Source organism: Cupressus sempervirens, chromosome 11, assembly GCF_028749045.1.
Source record: "Cupressus sempervirens isolate cs-2001-9-10 chromosome 11, ASM2874904v1, whole genome shotgun sequence".
Classification (NCBI taxonomy): Eukaryota; Viridiplantae; Streptophyta; class Pinopsida; order Cupressales; family Cupressaceae; genus Cupressus; species Cupressus sempervirens.
In genome coordinates, this window is record NC_143128.1 from 763224534 (window position 1) to 763250362 (window position 25829).

General features: G+C 38.1%; 1 protein-coding gene across 1 annotated transcript in view; it reads left to right on the top strand.

Annotated features, from left to right (window-relative positions):
• Positions 1–25829, top strand: part of NDHO (NAD(P)H:plastoquinone dehydrogenase complex subunit O) — a 163075-nt gene that overhangs the window by 39846 nt on the left and 97400 nt on the right. The window contains exon 3 of the mRNA XM_089810823.1: positions 18664–18729. Coding sequence (XP_089666949.1) covers positions 18664–18729 — 66 coding nt within the window. The remainder of the gene's footprint in view (positions 1–18663; positions 18730–25829) is intronic.

A 25829-nucleotide genomic window follows, 5' to 3' on the forward strand; every position in this document is an offset into this window, starting at 1 on the left:
GGTGTGGGAGTTCAAACCTCCGGTGTGAGAGTTCAGACCGCCGGTGTGGCAGTGTAGACCTCCGGTGTGGGAGTTCAGACCGCCGATTTGGGAGTGCAGACCTCCGGTGTGGGAGTTCAGACCGTTGATGTGGGAGTTCAGACCACCGGTGTGGGAGTGCAGACCGACGGTGCGGGAGTGAATAGTGCCAGTGTTGCAGGAACAAACAACACTCGTGCATAGAATCTAGGAGTGATGGCAGGACCCAAAGAAAAGCTGCCGAAGTTTGAGGGTGATGGTACAGTCGACCCCATCCAACATTGTAAGACATGTGAGATGATCTGGCGGGAAAATGGAATCACAGATGCCAAGGAATGGGTCAAGCAATTTCTGGCAACCCTACGGGGTGTGGCGATTGATTGATTTTCGGATACGGATCCACAAAAGCTAAATAGCTGGGATAACATTAAAAAGGAGTTCCTGGCAGAATTTAAACTCTTGCGGGATGATAATGAAATCGTAGCAGAGATTTTCAATACCAAACAGGGGATGCACGAAACTGTCCGCATCTATGCCAGGAGATTAAAAGACTTAATAAACAAAATGGAAAGCAAGCCGGCGGATGGACTGCAGAAAAGATGGTTTGTGGACGGCCTACGCTCGAAGTTGCGGAGGAAAATGAAAATTGTGCCACCGTCGTCATATGCAGACGCGTATAACAGAGCATTGGACCTTGAAAGTGAGCAGAAGACAAAGAAGAAGAAAACTAGCTCCTCTGATTCTGATGACGACGAGCCTGCTGGAGACGATAGCAGCGATGACGAAGATAGTAGCAAGAAGGTTCGTGCCTTACAAAAGGATATGGTTCGCATGATGAAGGAGTTTAAAAACATGCAGAAGGAGCCAAAAGGCAGTGAACTGTGGTGCACGGAGTGTAAGACCGATGGTCATACTAAAGGATCATGTCCAAAGAACCAATTTTGTGACATTTGTCAGATAATAGGCCATTCCACAAAAGAGTGCCCCTTTAACATGAAGACAAGAGGATCTCTGCAGGTGTTTCTTACACAGGAGGCTTCCTCGTCGGGCAGTAGCAGAAATATGAATAGTGCAGGTGCCACATTCGGAGGATACAGGAATAATAGCAGAGGGAAAAATAACAATACAAATAATAACAATAATAATGGGAGCCGAAGTCAAACTCAGTATGATGCAAACAGACAGCCGATTGTTCAATGCAGAGCATGTAATTTGTGGGGTCATTTTGCGTGGGATTGTACAATAGAAAACACACCGAAATTATGATGCAGATGGTGTGGACCTAGTGATCACGAAGATTTCAAGTGTCCAAAGTTTGGAGTAAACTTGATCACTGTCGGCACAGATGTAGAGGAGGTTCTGGCAATTACACAGAGGCAAGCGGAGGAAAAGAGAAAATTGGGGAAAGCGCAGGCGAAAATTGCAAAGGCATCGTCGGTGAGGACATCTCAGTTGAAGGACATCACTGGCACCTTGGCAAGGAACTTTGTAGAACAAAACATTGTACAACAGATCTTACAAACGAAGATACCGGTCAAGATAAGTGACCTCCTCACAATGCCCCAGTTACGGACGGCCATTTTGAATCATACACTGTTTCCGAAAGCAATGGAGGACACAGGAAGGGACAGTAGGGAAGTGATGACAACAGACCCAATGTTGCTGGCACTCACCTCCGGACGACATCTGGCGGTCGTCGAGATGGGGATTTTGGAAAATGTTTTGACAGAGACAATTGTCGACGGAGGGCCTAGCGTGAATGTGTTGCTGGAGGATACTTGGAAGTTGGGAAAGCCGACACTGTGGCCACCTACATTCCATTTGCTGATGGCAGACCAGCATGGAATCAAACCGTTGGGAATCTTGAAAGCGCAACCGGTAACCATTGGTACGCAACCATTTTTATTGGATTTCGTAGTCATTCCATTGAAAAGAAAAGGATATGATGCTATTCTCGGACGGACTTGGTGCAAGCAAAAGTAAAACATGATTGGATGCGGAATACCTTATCAATGGAGGGTGGAGGCAAAAGATTCACAATTGACCTGCACACACAAATCGTCGGCGAGGAGGTAGCATCGTCAGATTCAAAAAGTGACAACAAAAGTGACAATGAAGGAAAGAAGAGAATGGAACCAAACGAAGGAGTATTGAGACTTGACGGAGGATCGAACGATGACGACTTGGACTCGGTGAATGGCCTTTACCACTGGCAAATAGAAGACTACGAATTGTTTCCAAGTTGTAATATGCTAAGGGTCGACGAAGGTGAGAAAAAAGAGGAAAATGAGTGTCTGAAGGAATACAGAGCAATGAAAGAAGGAAAGGCGGTTACGCCTGAAGCTGAGGGGAAGGACATACAGTCCAAACCTAGAAAAAAGAAAGATCCCACCATTCGGTACATGATGAACGGACTGCATAGGAGGAAAAGAACGCATCGCACCATAAAATTGGTTGAAGGGTGCCGACAGCAAGGAAATAAGTTAGATGCGCAACGACCACAGGCACAGTGAGCGACGGAGGTAACACAAAACAGACATAAGGCATGGCATGACAAACTCAATAGGTTTCAGCCGGGGCAGTTGGTACTCAAGTACGACAGATGGGATGAAATGAAACAGAAAAGGTTTAAGGCAAGATGGGTTGGACCATATCAGACCCAGGAGGTCGGCGACAATCGGGTGATAAAATTGGAGACATTGGACGAGCAAGAGGTGCCTCCGGTAGTCAACGGATTTAAATTGCAAATATATGGTGCTAGGAAGACTCCGTTGCTGTCACAAAATGGCCAGCTAACTCCATCGTCATTGCAGAATGGCGACGCTTGGAGGCAAAATTGAGGTGTCGTATTTCTATTTTATTTTATTTTTGTCAAAAAAAGAAAAAAAAAAAAAAAATTGAACAAAAAAAAAAGGTGAAAAAGCGCCGGAGGTGCTCTGTGGGAGCCTATCCGAAGGTCCGTGGGAGGTGCTCCGCGGGGCACCTGTTCGTGGGAGCCTATCTGGAGGTCCGCGGGAGGTGCTCCGTGGGAACCTGTCCGGAGGTCCACGGGAGGTGCTCCGTGGGCACCTGTCCGCGGGAGGTGCTTCACGGGCACCTGTCCGCAGGAGCTTGTTCGGAGGTCTGCGGGAGGTGCTTCGCAGGAACCTGTCTACAGCAACCTGTCTGGAGGTCCACGGGCACCTGTTCGGAGGTTCGTGGGAGGTGCCTTGCGAGAGCCTGTCTGGAGGTCCGCGGGCACCTGTCCGGAGGTCCTCTTCCCGCTGGGTATTCACACAACTTGTGAAGATCTCTTTCCAGTCTACGGAGGGGTGAATGTTCATGGTTTTGGTTGCTGTAAGCTTCCGTGGGAGAAAACGAAATATTAAGCCAGAGGTATTGTCGGGGTTTCGAACAAAACATGGCCGCGGAAAAAAAAAGCGATGGAAGGAGGAACTTGTAGAGAGCAACAGACAAACAAAAGTAGGAGGGTTTGCAAAAAAAAAAAAAAAAAAAAAAAAGCGACGACAGCATCAAACTGTTCAGAATGAGTAGCAGATGATGCCAAAGGGAAGGGGAAGCATCAGTGGTTGCCAGAAAGAGTGTAGAATCGGCAAAAAATGACAAAGATGGTGTGCTACGTGCATTTTTGTGTGGGTTGCGAAGTGCTAATTTGGTCTTGGCGGCGAGGGGCGCTGCCCCTTGACCCCGCTGGGGGCATTGCCCCCTGGACCCCCAGTCATTGTGGATATCAGTCGTGGGAGTCTAACCAGTTGAGAAGAGTTGAAGTTGCTGCAAGGATGGACTTTCTGTGTACCAAAGGCACTGGGAGTAGGTGTTGGCCGAGAGGCTGTCTTGGTGGATGTGTAGAGAGCTCGGGAGGAGCTAATCATCCAGTTGGAGGCAGTGCAGCGACACTTGGCTCAGGCTACCGAGGAATTGAAAACAGAGAAAGCAGCACAGGTGGCTATCAAGATCAGCTTCATTGAGGAGGCAGAGTGTTGTGTTAGCAGAGGCTACAGGCACGGGATGAAGTGACAGTGATGTGTCAGAAGCAGATTTTTCTTGTTGTAGTCACTCTGATAATGTATTTTGTTTGTTGATTTGTCTCAGATATTTTGTAATTGTCGTCCGGAGATGACTTTTCTTTTTGGGGGGGATGGTGTCAGCCAACTGGATGGTCTCGACGGTGTTTCTGTAGCCGACAGAATGATTGTCGTCGGTATTTTGTATTTTGTAGCCGATGGGTAAATAGTTTGTAGCGGATATAATGTTTGTGGCCGACGGACTCCTTCAGGAAGGTTCGGCGGATAGTATTTATATCCCGTTTGGGATCATTGTAAATCAATCAATCATCTACTATTACTGATATTATGAAGTATAATGTATGTCTGGCATATGCGAATATAATTTTGCTATTCTGTTCCATTGTCAGTATGCGTTCATTTACTTTACCTGTACGGTAAACAGCATTGGCCCTTTTACTCTTGTATGCCGTATGGTCGTATGGTTGCTCCTGCAGAATGAAGAAGAATCTGGAATGCCTAACTCCTCCCACCTTATTACTCACATTGCTAATTTTTGCACAACAGTTCACTTGCACAGTTGCCAACACTTTCTGAATTGCCGTATGATGACTGGAGAGGGCGATCTCAATGCACAGATCCCCTTTCTTCCTTAGACGTTATCAACTAATGGTTGTAGTCCCCAAAATAATGGCCGTCCACATTCCTTATCTTGCCAGATCCAAGACGAATGCTTGATGCCATACTAGCCTTTTAATGTTTCCAAGTGGAAGCTGTATTGTGTCACTGCCTCAAGCTAGGTTTGATGCCTCCACTATCCATATTGGGCAAATGTTTACCGTACTGGGTAAAGAAAACAATGCATACAGATAAAAAAATAGAACAGCAGAACTCCTTCGATTATTTGCATACGCCAAGATATTACATTGTGCTTTTGATGCTATGATATCAGATAAGATGATTACAATGATCCCGAAGGGGGATATAAATACTATCCGAGGAACCTTCCCGAAGGTATCCGTCGGCCACATACAACACGTTGGCTACAATAGTAGAACCTTCTTAATACACACATTCCGCTACACACCCTGTCGGCCCGACGGCATATGTCCCGATATACCAACGGAATACACCTGATACACTAACGGGATGCACTTGATACACTAACGGATACATCCTGATACACTATTTCCTAATGACATCATCATGATATCAGATAAGATGATTATAATGATCCTGAAGGGGGATATAAATACTATCCGAGGAACCTTCCCGAAGGTATCCGTCATCCATATACAACATGTCGGCTATAATAGTAGAACCTTCCCAATACACACATTTCGATACACACCTTGTCAGCCCGACGACATACATCCCGATATACCAATGGAATACACCTGATACACTAACAAGATGCACCTGATACACTAACGAATACATCCTGATACACTATTTCCTGATGACAGTTAGAGACATACAAATGTCTGTAAGTAACCATCACATTTCAATTGCACTATTCTAGTCTTATTTAAAGAAAGGTTGAGACTTGACATGCTAGCTATTCTATTTTGTTCAAGAGGATTCTAGAGGTGCATGATACTCTGAAATCCATGGTGATTTGTGGAGATTGGAAAAATTTGGCCCAATCAAAGATAGAGTAAGGGAAGGTAGTTGGAAAAAGAATTCTTAATGACACTTTATCAAGTAAGAAATATATAAATATATATTTATATCTTTGTGTTCTAAAATTTTTAGTTTTTAGATGTTGCTTGCAGGTATATTTGCTCTATTTATCATCAACTATGAGGGTAATCTAGTAGGAAAATACACACTCTACTAGCTTGGAAGAGATCTATGAGAGTTTTGATTGCATGCTTGATTAAATGAAGCAATCAATTCATCAAAAGGATCATAAATTGCAATTTGATGAGGAGCATATTAGGCTTGTTCTCACAAAGAGGTGGTATACAAGGAACACCCCTCTTCATATGCTTTCCTATGCTCTTAATCCAAAGTGGTATGCATGTAAACCAGGTCAAATGCTTCCTTTCAAGGATGAATACGTGTTAGGGGCTTACAACAGCCCTTTGTAAAATGTAAAGCAATGAGTTCTTCAAGAGAAGTGGATTTAGTTTGTTGATCTTTAGGGTCTTACATTCAAAAAACCAAAGGCTAGGACAAATAGGATCATTATTGCACAAAGTACCCCATAGGATGGTGGAAACTCTCATGGGAAGGACACATAGGATTGAAACAACTTTCCATTTGTTTTCTCTCACATATTGCTAGTTCCTTTGCTACAAAGAGGAATTGGTCCACCTATGGCTTCTTCCACTCCATTAAGAGAAACATGTTTACTTTAAAACGAGCTAGAAAACTAGTTGCAGTTCATAGTTCCTTGAGGTTTTAGGCCCATGGATTATTGAGTATTGACAAACTTGAACAACTCGATGGGATGTTGATCTTGAAGATGTTAGGTTGATTGACGAGGAGGAGGTGCAACCAAGAGTGGTTGAGTTACCATTGGATGATCCAAATCAAGCAGAAAGTGATAGTGACTCATATGGTTCTGAATCTTTTGATATTGAAAATTTTGTATTTTGATGTTTGAGACTACTATTATAATGCTTTATTGAAATTATTATGCTGTTATACTATTTCTCTCATTACTTAATTACATATTTATACTACTGCTAGTAGTTATTGACACCTTTCTCTCTATAATATACTAATATATTTTGAAAAAGTCACATACACACACACACATACATACATACATACATACATACATACATATATATATATATATATATACATATACATAAATATATAGTTTAAACAATTTGTACTATCCCTTGTCATCCCCTAAAAAATGGTTCTCTTGGGGACATGAGAAATGTGTCCTCTCATTCTCGTCCTTGTCCCCAAAACATCATGCAACATAGTTGATAGGGGTTTTACAAGTCTATTTTTCTGATTAGCATTAACACTAATAGGGTTTGGCATTTGTGTTGGTATGTTTCATCATTTGTAGCTTGCACACATCTCGAAAATTGTCTATTTCCTAAAGTTTTTTGATTGGAGGCATTACAATTTCCTTGATACATGAACCTCTCTTCTTGATAGACAATCCTCTTTTCTTAATAGTTGATCCTCTTTTTCCCTAAATTAAAAAAAGTTTATCAATGTTAAGACTTGTTTCCTTGGAAAATTGGACATTTCTCCTCTCCCTTTTGATTCTAGACCTTGGAAAGAATAAGGAAAATTTGTGCAGTTGATTTTATTGATAGCGGAGTCCAAGGCCAAGACTTGTTCTCTTCTCTTGAACATCTCTAACTCAATTCAGATTAAGTTGAATTTCTATACTATGTGTATCTTATGGGTTGTAGTTGGAACTTGGAAACATCATTCAACCTAAAAATTAAGTGCAATTCAATATAAATATTCTTGACGGTAGAGGCGGACTATATTCTTATCTTATAGTAATTTGAATTCTTTGCATTACTTTTCTTCCTAGCCTTGTTCTTGAGGTCTGTAGTTCCTCCTTCGAAAGTCATTTTCCAAGGGATGATGGTTATCATGCCACCCACTTTTGTTTCTAAGAAAAACCATTTCTTATATAATTTGTAGCATGTTGTATGTTGAACATGAATCTTACTCAATTATCATAATTTCAAACATTATATATCCATATATTGCTCAAACATTTAGAGGCTCACAGTCAAACAGTACATTATAATACAACAAAATTATCGATAATAATATTTATATAACAACGCTATTGCAATTTACAAAGGATGATATGTCAAAAAAAAGTCAAATACAATCTACATCTTCCTCTATTCCCCCCTTGGTGTAATTTGATTATTTGAGCCTCAAACTAGAAGGGAAGTCGGTGTCAATATGATAACTGATTGCTTCCTCAAAAACATCTTTAATGGAAGTCAAGTGCATTTAACTTTGTTACTTTTTCTGCTCCTCTTTCTAATTTGGAAAAAAATTCATCAGCAAGCATGACATTCAGTCCAATTGGCAAAATGGTTGAAGTCAACCAAGTTGATTGCATCATGAGAAGAACCCTGCATCTTTTTGGTTTTAAGGTTGTAATGAATGAAGACAAGGTCATTGAAGTGCTTATGGGTCAACCCTTTTTTCTTGTTCCTATGAATGTTCTCAAATAGGCTTCAATTGCATTCACACTTAGAAGCACTATAAGGCTGGGGCAAAACATAGATGATTGGCCTCTAAAGATATGGTGTGCTCACACTACAATTTTCCAACCACAAGTCTACCAAAATATAATTTAAAAGATACGGAAAATTATGTAAATGATTTCGACCTTGGTTCAAATTCTCAAGTTTTCTACTACTAGTGTTAAGCTTGAAAACATAGTCAGCAGCCTGAAAATTGTATTATGACTCAGGATTTAGGACTCAGCAATGCAAAACCAAAAACAGACGTAGTTACAAAAAAATTACAGAATTAATGCATTTAGGGAACATGAGTCTTACTCGATTATCATTTTGTCATATTTCAAACATTATAGATCAATATATCAAACATTTAGAGGCTCAATGTCAAACAATACATTGTAATACAACAAAATAATTGATAATAATAGTTATCTAACAACGCTATTGAAATTTACAAAGGATATGTCAAAAAACAGTAAAATACAATCTACATCTTCCGCTATCCCCTCCTGGTGTAATTTGATTTTTTGAGCCTCAAATCAGAAGGGAATTCGGTGTCAATATGATAACTGATTGCTTCCTCAAAAATATCTTTAATGGAAGTCTAGTGCATTCAACTTTGTTACTTTTGCTGCTCCTCTTTCTAATTCGGACAAAAATTCATCAACAAGCATGACATTATGGTGTTCTTTGATGGTCCAATTGGCAAAATGGTTGAAGTCAACCAAGTTGATTGCATTATGAGAAGAACCCTGCACCTTCACTGAGAAATATATCTTTGTAAGATATATCCTCTTCCATATTTGTATTCCTCCAATCTTCCTGTAACTATTCCTACATTTCCTCAAAAGTTGGTTCCCATCCTTTGTGAGGTGCCTCAGTTTGTGAAGGGAAAGTCGGCATGGAGGGTCAAGAACATGCAAAATGAGGGTTTACCTTTACTATAATTGAGTCGTCACTTGTCCATTGTGTTCTCTAGATATTTTATCTTCAGCTAGATTTTCTAATGTTTCCTCCATGAGCATCTGAGTGTCGTTAATCTGTCCCTAATTTCTAGTGAGCTCTCTTAGCAACAACATGACTTCAACAGTGGGATCTTGTGAATCTCCCATTCTATCGACTGAGTGGTACTGCCTTCATTTTTGGGTATAAACTTGCATTCACTATCCATAGTCTAGCAAGATCACTAGCTTTGATATCACTGTAATGTTCCTCTTCACTATTAAAAACCACAAGAAGAAGATATGTCTTGTTATCAGCTGAGGGTAATCTCCTCGAGTGTACAAAATTTAATGTCTAATGTAAGACGCAAGGAAAATGGTTGTATGGTTACAAGAGATGAGTGTATGAGAATGGAAGGTCTGCCTACATGATGTATACTGAAATGACCTTACGGTCTATGGGTTTCGTACACCATTTAAATGTTGGCATATGATAAAGGATGTCGTATGGATGGAGGAGGGAGTACAGTGGTTTGGGTAGTCCATACGGGTTGTAAGGGTCGTATGATTGGATGGTTGCGAGTGGCCTAATAGAAGGAGAATGATCTGGAGGGTGTTGTTGGGGCATATGGACAACATGGAGGAATGAAGTTTGGGCTTAATATAATCCAACTTTGATGTTGAGTAAGTGTGGATCTGCTGAGACATAGTATGTAATGGAATTTGCAATCACCCAAGCACAATATATATAGATATAGAGATTCCTAAAGATTTCAAATATAAATGGGGTTCCAGACTTCCCAAGTCCAAAACATAGTAATACAAGCATAATAGGGTGACGGTGAATCCCACTGAAACTATACAGGCCAAGTAGGCAAGGTCTTTCACTTCCAAAATGGCAAATAGAGCAAAATTCCATGGAATTTGCATATACAAATAAATAAAGTCACGTACCTACACACCTACCCGATGAACATATATACCCTATAGAAGGCAATCTTGGGAGAAACTAAGTGCCAACGCATGACACACCAAAGACCTGTGAATAAATTAAATTAAAAATTGGCCTTGAGATATACTAAATTGATTGCTCCCACATATAAAGTTTTAATATTTTATTTATTTTATGAGAGGGATATTACAGGAAATTGAGAGGTTACTTTAGATGATCAATGGAAAAGGAGAGAAGGGCTACGAATGATGTTGCTAGTACCCCACTGTAATTGGAGTTTGAAAAAGACATCATGAGATAGATGTTGTTTTGTTCTACCCGTACAAGTATCCAACCTCCTACAAGCCATGCTACAACTGAAGCTAACCATTACCAACATAGTGGGTGATGACACAGTTGGCCAAGAGCATGGCAAGATCAAAGCGAAGTCAATAGGTAACATAGCCACCGATCCGGTGTTTTTGACGGTGGGTATTGAAAATAAGCCAACCACTGTTTGGATGTACATACTGGGACAAAATTTGGCAAACACCATTGTTGATAGAGGATCGGGTGTGAATGTACTATTGGAGGAGATGTGGAAGGGTCTCCGTAAGCCAACACTCTAGACACCAACCTTCTATCTAGTAGGTGTTGACCAACATGACATTAAACCACTTGGGATGTTCATTGCAGAGAAGGTCACCATTCGAACTCAACATTTCTTTCTGGACTTTGTAGTCATTTGGCTGGAAAAAGAGGCATATGACGCCCTCCTCAGAAAGGGCTGGCTGGTCATAGAAAAAGATAACCATAGTTGAAAGAATACACTCTCCATTGAGAGTGACAAGAAGAAGTATGCCATCGACTTGCATAGGGAGAGCTAGGAGTTGGCATCAATCTTAGAGTATGAGGGTGAAGGCTTTGGGATAGAGGAAGAAAAAGCAATGGAACCCCTTGACAAAGGGGTGTTAGAACTTGGAAGTTGCTAAGAGGACAAGACAAGTTCCTTTAATGGACTATTCCACTGGCAGATGGAGGACTATGAGGTATTTTTCAGAAACATGTAATTTTCTTGTAGCTACAACTCTCAGTGAAGAAAAATGGATGAAAGTGTGCAAAGGTATGGATGATAAATTTCACAGTATGAGGGGGAGACTATGTAATTTGGAGCATATAAATGATTATCAAGGGAAATTCACTTCATGGAAAATTCAAAGGAAAAGAAAGAAGGAATCGAGAGGGATGGAAAAAGGAAAGCAAAGAATAATGAAGATTGTGGAGAGGCCATGGTTTAATTTTTTGATGCGGAAGCTATTATTCAATTCACACTCTTCACCATTTTATCAATTTCACTCTCAATAAGGTTATTGTAATGTCCCCATTTTTAGTAGGTTCTTGTAGTTGGTTGGTTCGGTTCATTATCACGACCCTACTGAGCTGATAGTGGCATTCGAGGGTCTCAATTGTGGACTTGCTATTTTTAGTAAATCTATTTTGAGAAATTGCCATATTTGGTAGTGCAGTTGGTGGTGTTGGTAGTTGGTCATTGCCTGCATTAGATGGAGTTATTTATTGATGGGGTTCATAATTATTAGTTAATTAATGATGCTTTATAATTGATAAGGCACTCTATAATTATTTGATGTTATAAATTGGAATTGTGAAGATGAAGCTTCTTAAGTGAAAAGAGTGAAGAAGAAGGTAAGTGCCATTTGGTGTTATAAATATGAGCCTTTTGTGAGAGAAAAGCACCCAATTTTCTATTTGCATTTATTATCTTTTATGAAGGTTTCTGAATTTGGTGATTTCAATTACTTTGTTGACATATAAGGGTTTGATATGAGGCTTCTAAAGATTGAAGTTGTGCACCAATCCATTACTGAGGTATAGTGGTATTGGCATTTGCATTCCTAAAGAATTATTTATCATCTTCCATTATTGTTTGTTTTGTGGCTAGGAAAATAATAGGTTGGTGGAGAAATGATGATTAGAGGGCTTGCATATGTGCACTCATTTACCCCTGTATTGGGCGCAATTCCCCTTGGATATTTGGTGTTTACATGATCAGCTAGCAACTTCACAATCCTCTTATTGGCTTTTGGATTTTCCTGTGTCAATTCACTCTATAGATGGACGTTTTAATATTGCATTTGTTGTTACCTTACTGGCGATTCTCAGAAGGCAGGGGCATCATCATTTGGGTGCACATTACCCTGCGTTCAGGCATCCATGTCCTTGCAATTTGGCGCCATATCTTGAGGGTGTAGGCAGCGTCTAAAATCCTTACATACCAAACTGTCAAGCACTGGTATCTGGCAATTAACAAAGCTATCGGGCGTAATATCTACTAGTGTGTTGGTGACTGAAAATCGTATAGATTGGCATTTTCTTTGGACTTGGGATAAGCCTTGTTTCAGTGTGGACACCTGCAACATTGATGCTATTTCTTCTTGTTTTGGGGCATCTTCCCTGGAGTATTAGTACTGCAGATTGGGCAGCTAAATTTGACTGCACATTGAATGCCAATATTAATGCATATTCATAGGGATGTGAGTATCTTGAATGGCCCACGATTCCTATATCAAAGGAAGATCTTGAAAGGAACAATATTCTCAAGCTCTATCAATTTGTAATTTTATAGAGTAATTTGTGATTTCAAGAGTTTTAATTAATTAAGTGCAAGTCGTCGTTTATGAAGTTTGATTGCAAATATCATTTCAGTATTTTTGGCCTCACTATTGGAGTTATTCTATGCACATTTAGCTCTATCAAAACTCAGAAATCATATATTGAAAGATTACAAAGAAAGAGAATACCAAAACTTCCAAAGAAACATTATCATCATTCAGTTCAGAGCTTGCTTGCAAAGTGTTTGAGGAAATCTCAAATAGCTTAATTATTAAGGAATTTGGTGTTTGTCGAAGCTATAACTGGGTGTAGTTATTGCAGTTATTTTTTGTTGCTAATAGTAGAAGGAAGCCTTGGCAAGAACTTGGCAGTGCGAAGAAGCGATAACACTGCACTAGCCCGTACAAAAGATTGGAGCTACTATCCCATACCCAAGTTTCGTATATGGTATTTACCATGTTTGTGTGATGTACGACCTTGTGGTTTTATGTACTATTTGAAAATTGACACTACTTGAACACTTTGTGATTTATTTTTTGGAGTAGCATCTACTCACCTTGTACAACACTGTCATATGAAAATCTCCCACACAAAACATTGACTAGCCTATATGATAGATTTAGACATGATATTTTGTGAAGTGTTTTTTCGTACGACAACCACATGATGATTTTGTACAATACAAACACATCTTTGTATGACAACTTGACCTAGTTTTGTATCCTAGAATACAGTTCTTATATCCTCTTGTACAATTGTTAGGGCAATCTTTACATTTTGTACAAAACCATAAGCGGCTCCAATTTTTTTGTATGAAACTTTGGTTTTTCTTTAAGAAGGCAGATTTTGCACTCCCCATGTCATCAACACATCGTATGCCGCTTTGGTTGGTCATGCTTGACGTTGTACGGTTTGTCCATGCAAAGGTGTGTTTATGTCATTGTTGTGCATCATATGGTCCATTACGCAAGCTGTACATAGCACCCTACAAGCCACAAATGTCCTCTCTAAAGTTGTACGAACCATGTTCTAGGCCGTGCATGATCTCTTCAAAGTTGTATGGGTTTGTCTTCCAAGCTGCACATGCACATATTACACAGACAGTGCAACTTCTCAATACCGTACAAACTCGTCAATAGCTACATTGTATGTATTGTATACTTCTTGTTTGGGCCTGCACCATATGCCATATAGTCTCTAATTCTAGGTGCCAAAAGTTCCAAGAAACGTGGTACTATAGAGAAGCAACACTTTAACAATTTTAAGTTGTAGGGCTTTGGCATCCCACCATATGACAACTCTCTTTGGTAGGTTACTTAACATCATATGGGTGCAATAGCTTCTCCGTATGGGTATGATAGCTCGTACGTACAAACTCTTGCACAACGCATGGACTAGTCTTCACTTGGAGTCTCGAGGTAACATACGGTCATTGTTCCTTGACCATGTGGTGGTGGTATCTCTTGGGGCATAGCTAGTCAGCCATGTAAAAGAACTTGTATTGGTATAGAATCACCATTTGATCTTTGCATGGCATAGTCAAAAAATCGAAGTATGCAAAGAGGATTTGTTTTGAATTATCGGACTCGTAGTGTTGAAGGATTGGCTAAACCCTTTAAAACCTCTATTTTTGGGCATTAAGTGTATTATTCTTAGCATCTTTAAAAATCAAGAAAATGATGTGCCATGGAGTTCTGGTGGTTCTGAGGTGCTAATTTGGTCTTAGCGGTGGAAGTGCGCTTGGGGCGTTGTCCCTAGACCTTGTAAGGAGCACCGCTTCTTGAACTCCATAAGGGGTGCTACTTCTTGATCCCAGTAGGAGCATTGCCTCCAGACCCCTATTTTATTTTTGAAGTACACTAAACTTAGTTTGTGCAATACAAGTCATTATCTACTCTCTTGTCATTAGTTTTCTTGGATATTACTTGATGTATGCTTGTCATTTGGAAGATGTCTTTTTTCTTTTGTGGTGGATGATTTATTTGGCATAAAATGCCTATTATTTATGTTAGATAATATTGGTTACCTATCAATGTACTAATTCTTTGTATTAAGTTCATTGTCACTCTTGGGTGGTTGTCATGTCGGTTGGTTGACAATTGTGCTCCTCTTGGCAACCATTGGGTCCTTCAAATATGTTGTGTACTACCAAGAAAAGAGTTATGGTATTGTGGGATGAGTTGTAATCCTTGGCCGACCATCTTTAGTCTTTTTATCTATAATGAAATCATGAGCTAATAAAGACATATTTTACTCTTATATTTGTTACGCATTGCCATTTGTATCATTATTTCATGTATGTAATTTATCAAGTATAGTTGTAAACAATGATTTATTGGATAACTAACTCAAGTGAATAAAAAATTCACTCAGTGCTTGGAGTTTGGCCTAATCATAAAAATTTCCAACTTTTTCAAAGATCCTGACTTGCAAATTGGGAGTTGGCTTAGCTTGCATCTCTACATTTCCCAAATTTCATACCTTATCAACACTTGAGACTTCAAAATTACTCCCAAACTAAGACTAAATAAAATGAACTACTAATCTACCAAGAAAAAGAGGGTGTCCCCATTTGCAATGGGGTGATGGTATGCAAAGGTCACAACAGTAACCCCGCATTCGTAGCTACAATTCACAAATGCATCTGAAAGGATATTTAATTGCTTGTTTGCTGGCATATTCTGATACAAAATGGGTGCGTAAAAGTTATGATATAGTTAAGACTTGATGGATAAACAAAATTGCACACTCAAAATGGTGAAGTGTGAAACTGAGGTTTTAATGTATGCCTAAGAAGTTCCCTGGTTGCACTTGTACTAGGACCCAAGATATACCAATAGTACCCGGTGATGTAGCTTAAACTCTACTGATATTGCAAATCACCACAAAATGAACTAGAAAGTTTTATTCAAAATTAAAAACAAATTACAGTTATACAAAGTCATTTCAGTGTAAATAGTTTGTTACTTTCCTAGGACTCCCTTTTGTTGCAGATCTGGACTGCACTTCCTTGTATGTATGAGATCTTAGGTTGCAATAATGATGTTCTAATAACTTTATAAAACCTTTCGCTGCCAGTTCATATTTGTGTTGGAGAACAGAAACTTTTCCTCTCTGAATATATCAATAAGTGGTGGTGAATAGACTCTAGAGGTGTTTTTTTCTTGATGTAGGCTTATATTCATTTGAAAATACAATTGTCCTAAGCCTATGCAAACTAGAATACGGATGTCACTAAGAGTTTTCTGGAGGAGTGATTCACATAATAGCAATTTGAAGAATATTGATCTTTGTTAACTAAGTTTTTATATCCTTGTTTACTGATTTGGGTCCCTTGGGTGTCTAGCTTGTTGTTCACCAATGCTCAGTTAATATGCCTAGAACTCTGCTCAAGACCTTAAAAAATACCGCTAGATTGGCAAAAGGATGACCTATGGCTTGGTTGATAGGTGGATTCCTGAAAACCTTCAACCATGATGACTAGTACTCGAAATTAGATTTTTATTGGATAAGTTAGAAAAATCACTAAATTAGGAAATTGCACATTTGCAAGGAAAATGTGATAGATAAGGTCAATTGTTTTTCCTGTTCTTTGAGGATACCTATAGTTTGCATCCTAGCTAGCCAACCTTGGAATTTCTTCCAAATCGTATGAAAATTTCCACATGGGCATGCCCAGCCAGCTGTAGCATAATATATACTTGTCAAAATAGGGTGCAATGACTCAAAAACTAGTGCCAACTTTTTGTCGTCAGGAAACAGTGTATCGGGATGTTCCCGACAGTGTATCAGGATGTTCCCGACGAGGTATCGGGAGGTTCTCGACGGTGTATCAAGATGTTCTCGATGGAGTATCGAGAGGTTCCCGACGGTGTATCGAGAGGTTTCTGTCAGTGTATCGGGATGTGTGCCGTCAGGCCGACATGTATCGAGATGTATCTAGAAGGTTCTATTATTGTAGTTGACATGTTGTATGTGGCCGACGGATACCTTCAAGAAGGTTCCTCGGACAATATTTATATCTCCCTTCGGGATCATTGTAATGATCATCATATCAGAACCTAATGTAATATCTTGTCATATGCGAATAATAAGAAGAGTTCTGCTGTTCGAGTTCATGTTCATTATCTGTGTGCAATTCTTAATTAACCTATGCGGTAAACACTTTTTAAGTTAAAATTTTTCATTTAATATTAATATTTTTAATTTAAATTTTATTTCTTAAGTGATAATATACATACATACATATACAAACAGACAGACAGACACACACACACACACACACACACACACACACACATATTGGTATTAAAGTTTGTGTTGAAAAGAATTCTCGGTGTGTGTGGTTAAAGTTGGCCTCAAGGAATAGGGGACATGAAAAACCCATTGATATGCCATTTCCATATACAAAACGGACCTTGAACAAAGGTTTTGTCACCCAATTTGTTTTAAAAGAAAATATGAAATTATTACAAAATTAACTATAAAAACAATGGTAGATAAATACATATAAAGTTTATGTTTGTATTTGTGGCTTACCTTGAGTAACTCCTTTGCAATTTTGATGAATAAGTCCTCAAAAATATTGTTGTAGCCTTCTCCCCCTTTCTCTCTTATGGAGACCCCATTTAGACATTGGATACAAACTTGTGCTTGGTAGAAGTAATTGTGATAACATTGCTTTAGAAAGTGAGGAAATGGGCGGTAAATCATTTCACTTTTGCTCACACAAGCTCCTTGCCATTTGTGTGATCACTGAGAATGTATATTGGATAAGACTGGACCTAGATCTGAAAATGGCAGGTAATGAATTAGTGACAAAGCTTGAAAGTGTTACATAATGATACCAATATGGTAAAGCTTAGACTCCTTTGTATCAAATTTCATATTTCAATATCACATGGAAAACTTAATTTTCTTGTGAACCTATGTCATCCCTTGAAGATACATTTGACATGAAATGGTTTCTACTCATGGTGAGTTTGATCACCAGATTTTGGTTCATTGAGATGTACGTCTGAAGGAATTATTGAGAGGAACGAAGTCTGTGGTTTGATAAACTTACATATAAAAGTTGTAGTACACCAGCATCAAATGCTTCATTCTAAATAAGTTAATTCACCAAAAAAGTGGAATTTTGTGAAGTTTTCTAGTAAACTAATTGGCAGCATTGGTAAAGTTAATCTTTGTTTTTTTGGTATTATGGAATTTCTATGGACAAATTGCTTGAAAGCTGAGAATGTGTCTGAAATTATTGAAATATTAAGGACTATCTATATGTAGAACCTAAGTTTTTACAAACCATCAACCTGAACTTTTCCTTATATAACTATGAATCTAATCATGACTTGAGAAGAGTATATCTTGCTCATGACCTATTATAAAACCTTTTTGTTGAAGTCCGCATCAGATTCATTCATCATTATAGGCATGCTTAATCTTTTTGTAACTACAAATTTTATTTTCTAATAGGTTACTTAAAATTGTTCTTTTGCAGTGAGCATTGAAATAGAAGTTTGCACTAATATATTTGAATATAAACTTGTTAGGAGTAAGGTTCGATTGGAGAATTGTCAATTGAAAATTATTGATGTAAAATTGGTCGATTTTTCATAGAAATTGTATAAACAATTTCTTCTGGCAATTTGAAATGTTTCAAAGTAATTTATTTGTTTTAGTTCTTGCTGTAAAATATGTTAAACTTATGCTGGGGTTTATGATGCCAATGAAAGTAAATTTACGCAGTTTCATAAACATTTTTTTCCTGTGTTGCCAGATTAAGCTCGTGTTTTTGCCTTGCTTTTAGTGGATGTTATGTTCAAAAGAAAATGAAACAGTAAAATAAATATGATGAAAGCTATCTGTAGAAAATTTATTAGAACTTATTTTTTTCTATTGACTTGCTTCATGAATCATTATGAGAACTTACAACTTCTTTGTTTCAGTATTTGTCAGTTGGGCATCCTCCATATTTCAAAGGTTTGGATTATATTTATGAGGACCGTGGTGAGGTAAGATGATGTATCATCATCTCATTTGTTTACTTTTTTTGAATTATTATTTGGGAAGTAGAAAATCTGGTTTTACTGATACATCTCTCTGCTTTTCCCCTTTGTTTTCCAAGGACAATAGTTGCCATTTTATTAAATATAAATTCCTTTTGTGCATATGTATTCCACTACCTTAACACCTTTAGATTTTTTTTTGAATATGTCATACCTGATTTTTCTTACAACGTCAACAGCATTTTATTCACATATTTTTATAACGGAGGAACCAAATATTAGTTGACAAATTGTATATAATGAGTTACAACAATATCACTATGCTTTTTCTGTTTTTTTTGTTGAAAACTTTGATTTTCCCTTCTGACAATCCTTTATCATTAGTTAAAGCCCATATGTAAAAACTGCTTCAACAAACTTCAGGGAAACTATGTTTGAGGTCTAGGATTTAAGTTTTAGCTTAGAAGGAGGGAGTGAACATATTTTTAAGTTCACTAACATTTTCATTTTCAATTGAGATTTAGTATCATGTTGTTGTGTATATAAACAAAAGTGACTTAAATCTGGATCTGGACAAAAGTACAAATAAAATGTAATGTCCCCTTTTGAGCAGGAGGCAAATGATTGATGATGTCAGTCTATCTTTGCAAGCCTCATGGACTGATGAGTCATTTTGGTCTCTGGTTGTTTTGCTGTGTTATCTTTGGTGACTTCTTGCATTCCCAGTGCCAGTATGCCTAGGGACCCAGGCTCTGCTACTGTCATTTGTTTGATACTAAGGTATTTACTGTTTTTAGTAAGTCACTTTTGGGCGGTTGTAATTAATGGCCAGACGATTTAGTGATAGGCCTGGCAGTACTTCTAGTATTGGCTTGTTAATTTGATAGTGATATGTTTAATGAGTTGATTATAATTAATTAAGTCTAGCTTAATTAATTATAGAGTCAAAAACTTAATATTATAAGTTAAGCCAACTTAATATTAATGTTAAATCATTTTATACCTCATTATTGATATATTACTTGGCCTCAACTATGAATAAGGGGATATTATTCTAATATATTTAAAGCCTTTGAAAGTCTCTGTTTCTAATGCCAAGTATGCTATTCATGAGTAGTGTAAGCTTGAAGCTAGAATTTGATGGCTGAGGATTGAATAAAAGGCTTTCATTGTGCATTTGAACCTATCTTTTGACATATCACTTTCCAACTAGTGAATTTGGAGTGAGCATTTCTCTAATTGGTTCTTAAGGAATTGTGAATTTTTTGTTTTCTTTCAGCACTTAGAACTAGTGGAACCATTCCAGTGATTTCTGCATGAAGAATGGCATCACACAGATGCCATCATTAAGAGCGGTGGTAGTGGATTTGTTTAATTTTGATAGACGGTTGGAGATGATCATATTACATGTTGCGATCAATCCTTTGAAGCAACCTTTATTGTATTTGACTGCCACGTCCATTATAGAGGGCAATATATTATTGTATGGATGCAACGATATCATCTAAGGATGCTGCGATAGAGTTTCAAGTGCCCATGTAAGAATGGTGAAGGTCTATTTTTGCATGAGGATGCCACAGTGACAGGTCCAACATTAACATCTGGAATTTCTCATTTTCCAAGGAGCCGCATGTTTCACAGAGGCCTGTGTTATTTCGGAGTGGGGCGTCTTGTATGTTTTTTGTTGGCAATAGCAAATGGGGGCTAGACTTTCCAATAGTGAAGGCACAATTGGTGTGAAGGTGTTGTTTTTGTCATCATTAACCAGTCTGGTCTTCCACTAAGAGCTGCGATATTCTTTAGAGGAAATCCCCTGTAAATACCATATTTTAGAACTATCAGGTTCTTCAAATTATTTCAAATTAGTGTTGCACTTACATTTGCTTGTAGATATTTTAATGGAAACTCTTATATTTCTTCCACAAGTATTTCTTATATGCATCATGAAGGAAACTCTCCACAAAGGCATGATGTTATTTCTGATTTGTTTGAGGACAACTGCATTAAGTCTCATCATTCTCATGAGATAGGAGCTTGTGATCATGAGAAAGTTAATGCCATGATATCCACCATCAATGGAAGTGCTACATCAATTGATATCAATGAAGATAATAACAAAAAGGCTTCTGAATTTTATGACAGCAGTCCCTTGTTTGAGGGCAATGATGATGTTAACGTTAGGGTCAGTACAAAAGACATTGTGGGTGTTCCTGTGAGTCACGACTCGCAAGATGGGGTGTCTCTTTTGAGGATTGCATGGAAAATATGAGCTCTAATAATTCTGATTTCTATGACAGTGGTTACTTATATTTGCACCTGCACAAGACAGCAGAGATTTTACAGGTGAATGATGTTGGTACTTGTGATTTAGGTACTACCTGTGTTATTTATGCGGAAGAATCATGCTTTAGCGAGTCTAATTTTTCATATCAGACTTCCGGAACTGATTCAAAGAGTTCATTGGTTGATAACAGGTCTGGTGCAAGAGCACCTACATAAGGAGTTTTTTTTTTAATTTTTAATTTCATTTCCACATGTACATATATCCATCATGCATTAGGATAGATCATGTTATTCATGTTTGATAGGTTGTGTTCATGTCATCTAGTATTTTAATCGCATTTAGTTATAATCAAGGCTTATTTTGTAAGGCACTTACATGATTTGGCACACCTATAAGCCATCATGTTCAAGTTGTCAACTAGCCTATAAGCATGTAATTAGTTCATTTAATTCAATATCAGGATCATTAAGTGTTCCTTAGGGGTCACACAAATAGAAATGCATGGTAGTTTAATATTGCTTGCATAATACAAAGTTGCACTTTTAAAACTAGGAAATTCTAAATTTTTTAGAAGTCTAAGAGTCTTTTAAATACAAAGAGCTCAAAATGCCAAGAGTCACATTTATATATGCTTTTTTGGTTGAATTATATCATAGGGAAAATGTATGAACAACGAAAAGGATTTTTTCGACAAGTTTGGATATAGAAACAAGAGAGATTTTCTGATTTTTGAAAAAACATTTGCCCTTGTCTGGTTCCCATTTGTATATGTGACCTGGTTAAGGTCTGAAACATATATGGTTGGATAGATATTCAAATTAGCTTTTCAACGAATCTGGTTGGAGGTTTAACTCTTTCGTATGAGGGAGAAAACTGAAATTTACTGAACAGTGGTTAAACTTTTGGGTATTGTTCTTCACATTTTTTTTTCTTATTACCAGCTTTGTCATGTGTTTGTGTGGAAGGATAAGGATTTGAATCCTTCATAAATGTTTAGGGGGTTGAAATATCTTTCAAATGAATCGGGTTTGAAGTCTTGATATGCTAGTATGTGTGAGATATGATAAAATCTTTGACAGAAGGTCTGAATTTGCTTGAAAACCAAGGGTTTTACAAAGAAATTTGGTTTTTTTGATATCTTTGCACCATTATTGGTATCACAGCTTGGCAAAAGCTCCTAAAGCAATTAGGTTTTATGTCAGAATCAAAGTCTAAAGCCAAGACATCAAACATGGTCACCAATACTGAATTGGCAAAGAAGATGCAAGGGCACGAGAAAACCAATAAGTGGTTATTGGATGAACTTGAGAAGGTGAAGGGCCAGATGGAGAAAAGAGTAAAGGTTTCCTCAGAGCAAGAGGAAGAAGGGGAAGAAGAAAATGCCCCTGAGAAAGAGGTGGTTAACTTGCATGCAGACCATAGATACTTCATAGAAGCCCTTGAAAGAGTTGGCAAGAAGGATGCCAAAGGTGACCTACCCATCTTTTCAGGCAAGATGGATGTTGATGCTGTTGTGGATTGGATAGAATCCTTGAACAACCACTTTGAATGTGAAAATGTAGCAAAAAAAGATAAGGTAAAGATTGCCAAGTCAAAGTTGAAGGGAGCAACCCTCACTTGGTGGAATTTCACCCAAGGAGAAAGGGTCAAGGAAGGTAAGAACATGATAAATTCATGGGGCAGGATGAGTGCCAAGGTAAGAGAAACTTACCTACTTGAGAATTATGAAATCCAACTACATAGAAAGAGACAATGTTTAAGAAAAAAGGAGCTAGATGTCATAGCCTATACCAAAGAATTCCAATAATTGAGCCTAAGGGCAAAACAGAGTGAATGTGAAAGTGTAAAAGTTGTTAGATACCTCAATGGATTGAGTTGAACATTCAAGAACTTAATTTGTTGTGTCCTGATATAGTTCGGAAATGTTATCAATTAGCGTTGAAGGTGGAAGCCAAATTGAAGAGAAGACAAGAGCAAAATAGCAGAGGAAGAGGAAGAAACCAAAGGAGAAGAGGAAACTTCCAAGGAAGAGGACAAATCCATGAAGATCATAAGGAGATAAAAAAAGAAACCAGTCAAAGTGAAGGAAATTTCAGAGATAGAAGAGGCAATTCAAGAGGTAGGTTTGGTGGTAGAAGGGAAAGTCCAATAACTTGCTTCAATTGCAATAAGGAGGGACATTTATGCATCTAGGTGCCCGAGTAGAGCTAGTACAAGTTCACAAGGTGAAAGAACACATTTGGTACAAGATGATGAATACCAAGAGATGGAGATGGCTGGTTTAGATAATGTACCTGAAAGAGGAGAAAAATTGATGATGAGAAGAACACTTTTGAAGGTGCCTATTACCATGGAGCCACCACAAAGGAAGACCATCTTTAGGACTGCTTGCAAATCAGGAGGTAAGCTATGTAAAGTCATTATTGACTGGAGATCTACTGAAAATTTAGTTTCTCTTGAGATGGTTCAGAAGTTAAAACTGAGGAGAGTACCTCATCCTTTTCCCCATAAGGTTTCATGGCTAACAAAGGGTCAACAAACTCTTGTAAATGAACAAGCATGGGGTGATTTTCAGATTGGAAAGCATAAGGATAGAATTTTGTTTGATATAGTTGACATGGATGCATTCCACCTATTGTTTGGTAGGCCTTGGCAATATGATTTACCAGCACAACATGATGGAAAACTTAATGTATACACCATCAAGAAGGATGGAAAGGTGATTAGATTGATTCCATTTGCTGATCATAAAGAAGTGGAAGAGAACAAAGAGAGGGGAGCCAAAATTATGATGGTTGATAAGGAGTTCTTACAGGACATGAAGGATGAACCTAAGCCTTATTTTCTTTTGATACCTAAACCACAAACACAAGGACCAATTGAAAATGACAAGAAGAAGGCTGAAACGAAGAAGGCAATTCCTAGTGAAGTGAAAGCACTTTGGGATAAGTATGAAGGTTTGATTTCAGAAGGTATGCCAAAGTCTTTACCACCTATAAGAGATATTAGTCATTGTGTTCATTTCATTCCTGTAGCTACTTTACCAAATAAGGCTGCATACAAGATGACACCTCAACAAAATGAGAAGATTACTAGACAAGTAAAGGAGTTGCTAGATTTTGGTTTAAGTGCAAAAAGTTTAAGTCTATGCGCTGTACCTGCTGTTTTGGCACCCAAGAAGGAGGGAACATGGAGGTTGTGTACTGATTCAAGAACCGTTAATAAGATTACAATCAGATATATGTTTCCAATGCCAAGAATTGAAGATTTGCTTGATTGCTTGGGAGGTGCAAAGTATTTCTCCAAGATTGACTTAAAGAGTGGGTACCATCAAATAAGGATAAGGGCTGGAGATGAGTGGAAGACAACGTTCAAAACCAATGATGGATTGTATGAGTGGAAGGTAATGCCATTTGGACTCTCTAATGCTCCTAGTGCCTTTATGAGACTTATGAATGAAGTGCTCAAAGACGTCAATGGTAAGTTCATCATAGTATATTTGGATGACATTTTAATTTTCAGCGAGACAAAGGAAGAACACCTAAAACACATTGACATGGTTTTGAGAAGACTTCACGAGGAGAAATTGGTGATAAATTTGGAAAAGTGCTTGTTCATGCAAGAGGAGTTGGTGCTTGTTCATGCAAGAGGAGTTGACATATCTTTGTTTTGTGATCTCCCAAGGTAGCTTGAAGATGGATAAAGATAAGGTAAGTGCTATACTATCTTGGCCACCTCCTAAAATAGTTGGAGATATTAGAAACTTTCATGGTCTTGCTACATTTTATAGGAAATTCATAAGAAATTTCAGTCATATATGCGCTCCTATTTTAGCAACTATTAAAGGTGGAAGGAAGTGTAAGTTTGCGTGGAGTCAATCAGCCAATGAAGCTTTTGAATTGCTTAAGAAAAAGGTTAGTGAGCAGCCAATTCTTTGGTTACCTAATTTTAACAAAGTTTTCCAGGTAGAATGTGATGCTAGCAAGTTTGTTATAGGGGCTGTTCTTAGTCAAGAAGGAAAACCAGTGGCTTTCTCAAGTGAAAAGCTAAATGAAGCCAAGAAGAAATACTCTTCATATGACTTAAAAATGTATGCTTTAGTTCAAGCCATCAAAAGGTGGAGACATTACTTGTTACCAAAAGAGTTTGTTGTGTATACGGATAACCAAGCACTTAGTTTTCTGAATAGCCAAGACAAGCTAAGTCATAGGCATATGAAATGGGATGCAATCATACCCCAAGTTGAATTTGCATATAGTGACTCCATCAATAGGAGTACAAGAAAGTCACCATTTCAAGTGGTGTATGGAATTCATCCTAGAGGGATCTCGGAGTTAAGAGATATGAGTTCACAAGAACAAGTTAGGGCACAAGGAGAGAAGTTTGCTACAGCCATAAAAGAGGTCCATGATGAAGTCAAAGCACAAATCCAACAAACCTCTGAAAAGTATAAGAAGCATGCAGATCAAAAAGGGAGACACTTAGAATTTGAAGTTGGAGATTTAGTGTGGGTTAATCTCAAGAAGGAGAGGCTACCAAAAGGTAAACATACCAAGCTCATGTTGAGAAAGCTAGGTCCTTGCCAAATAGTGAAGAAGTTTGGAACCGATGCTTATGAGATTCAATTGCCACCTGAGATTGAAATCTCTCCCATCTTCAACATAGCAGACCTCACACCATTCAAAGTAGCCAATGAAAGAGTTGATACAGGGCAGATTGCATTAAAGATCTACCATTGAAGGAGGCACCAAAGCTAGAGAAGATACTTGACACCAAAGTAGTGAAGAAGACAAGAGGAAAGAAGTACAAGCAGTACTTGGTA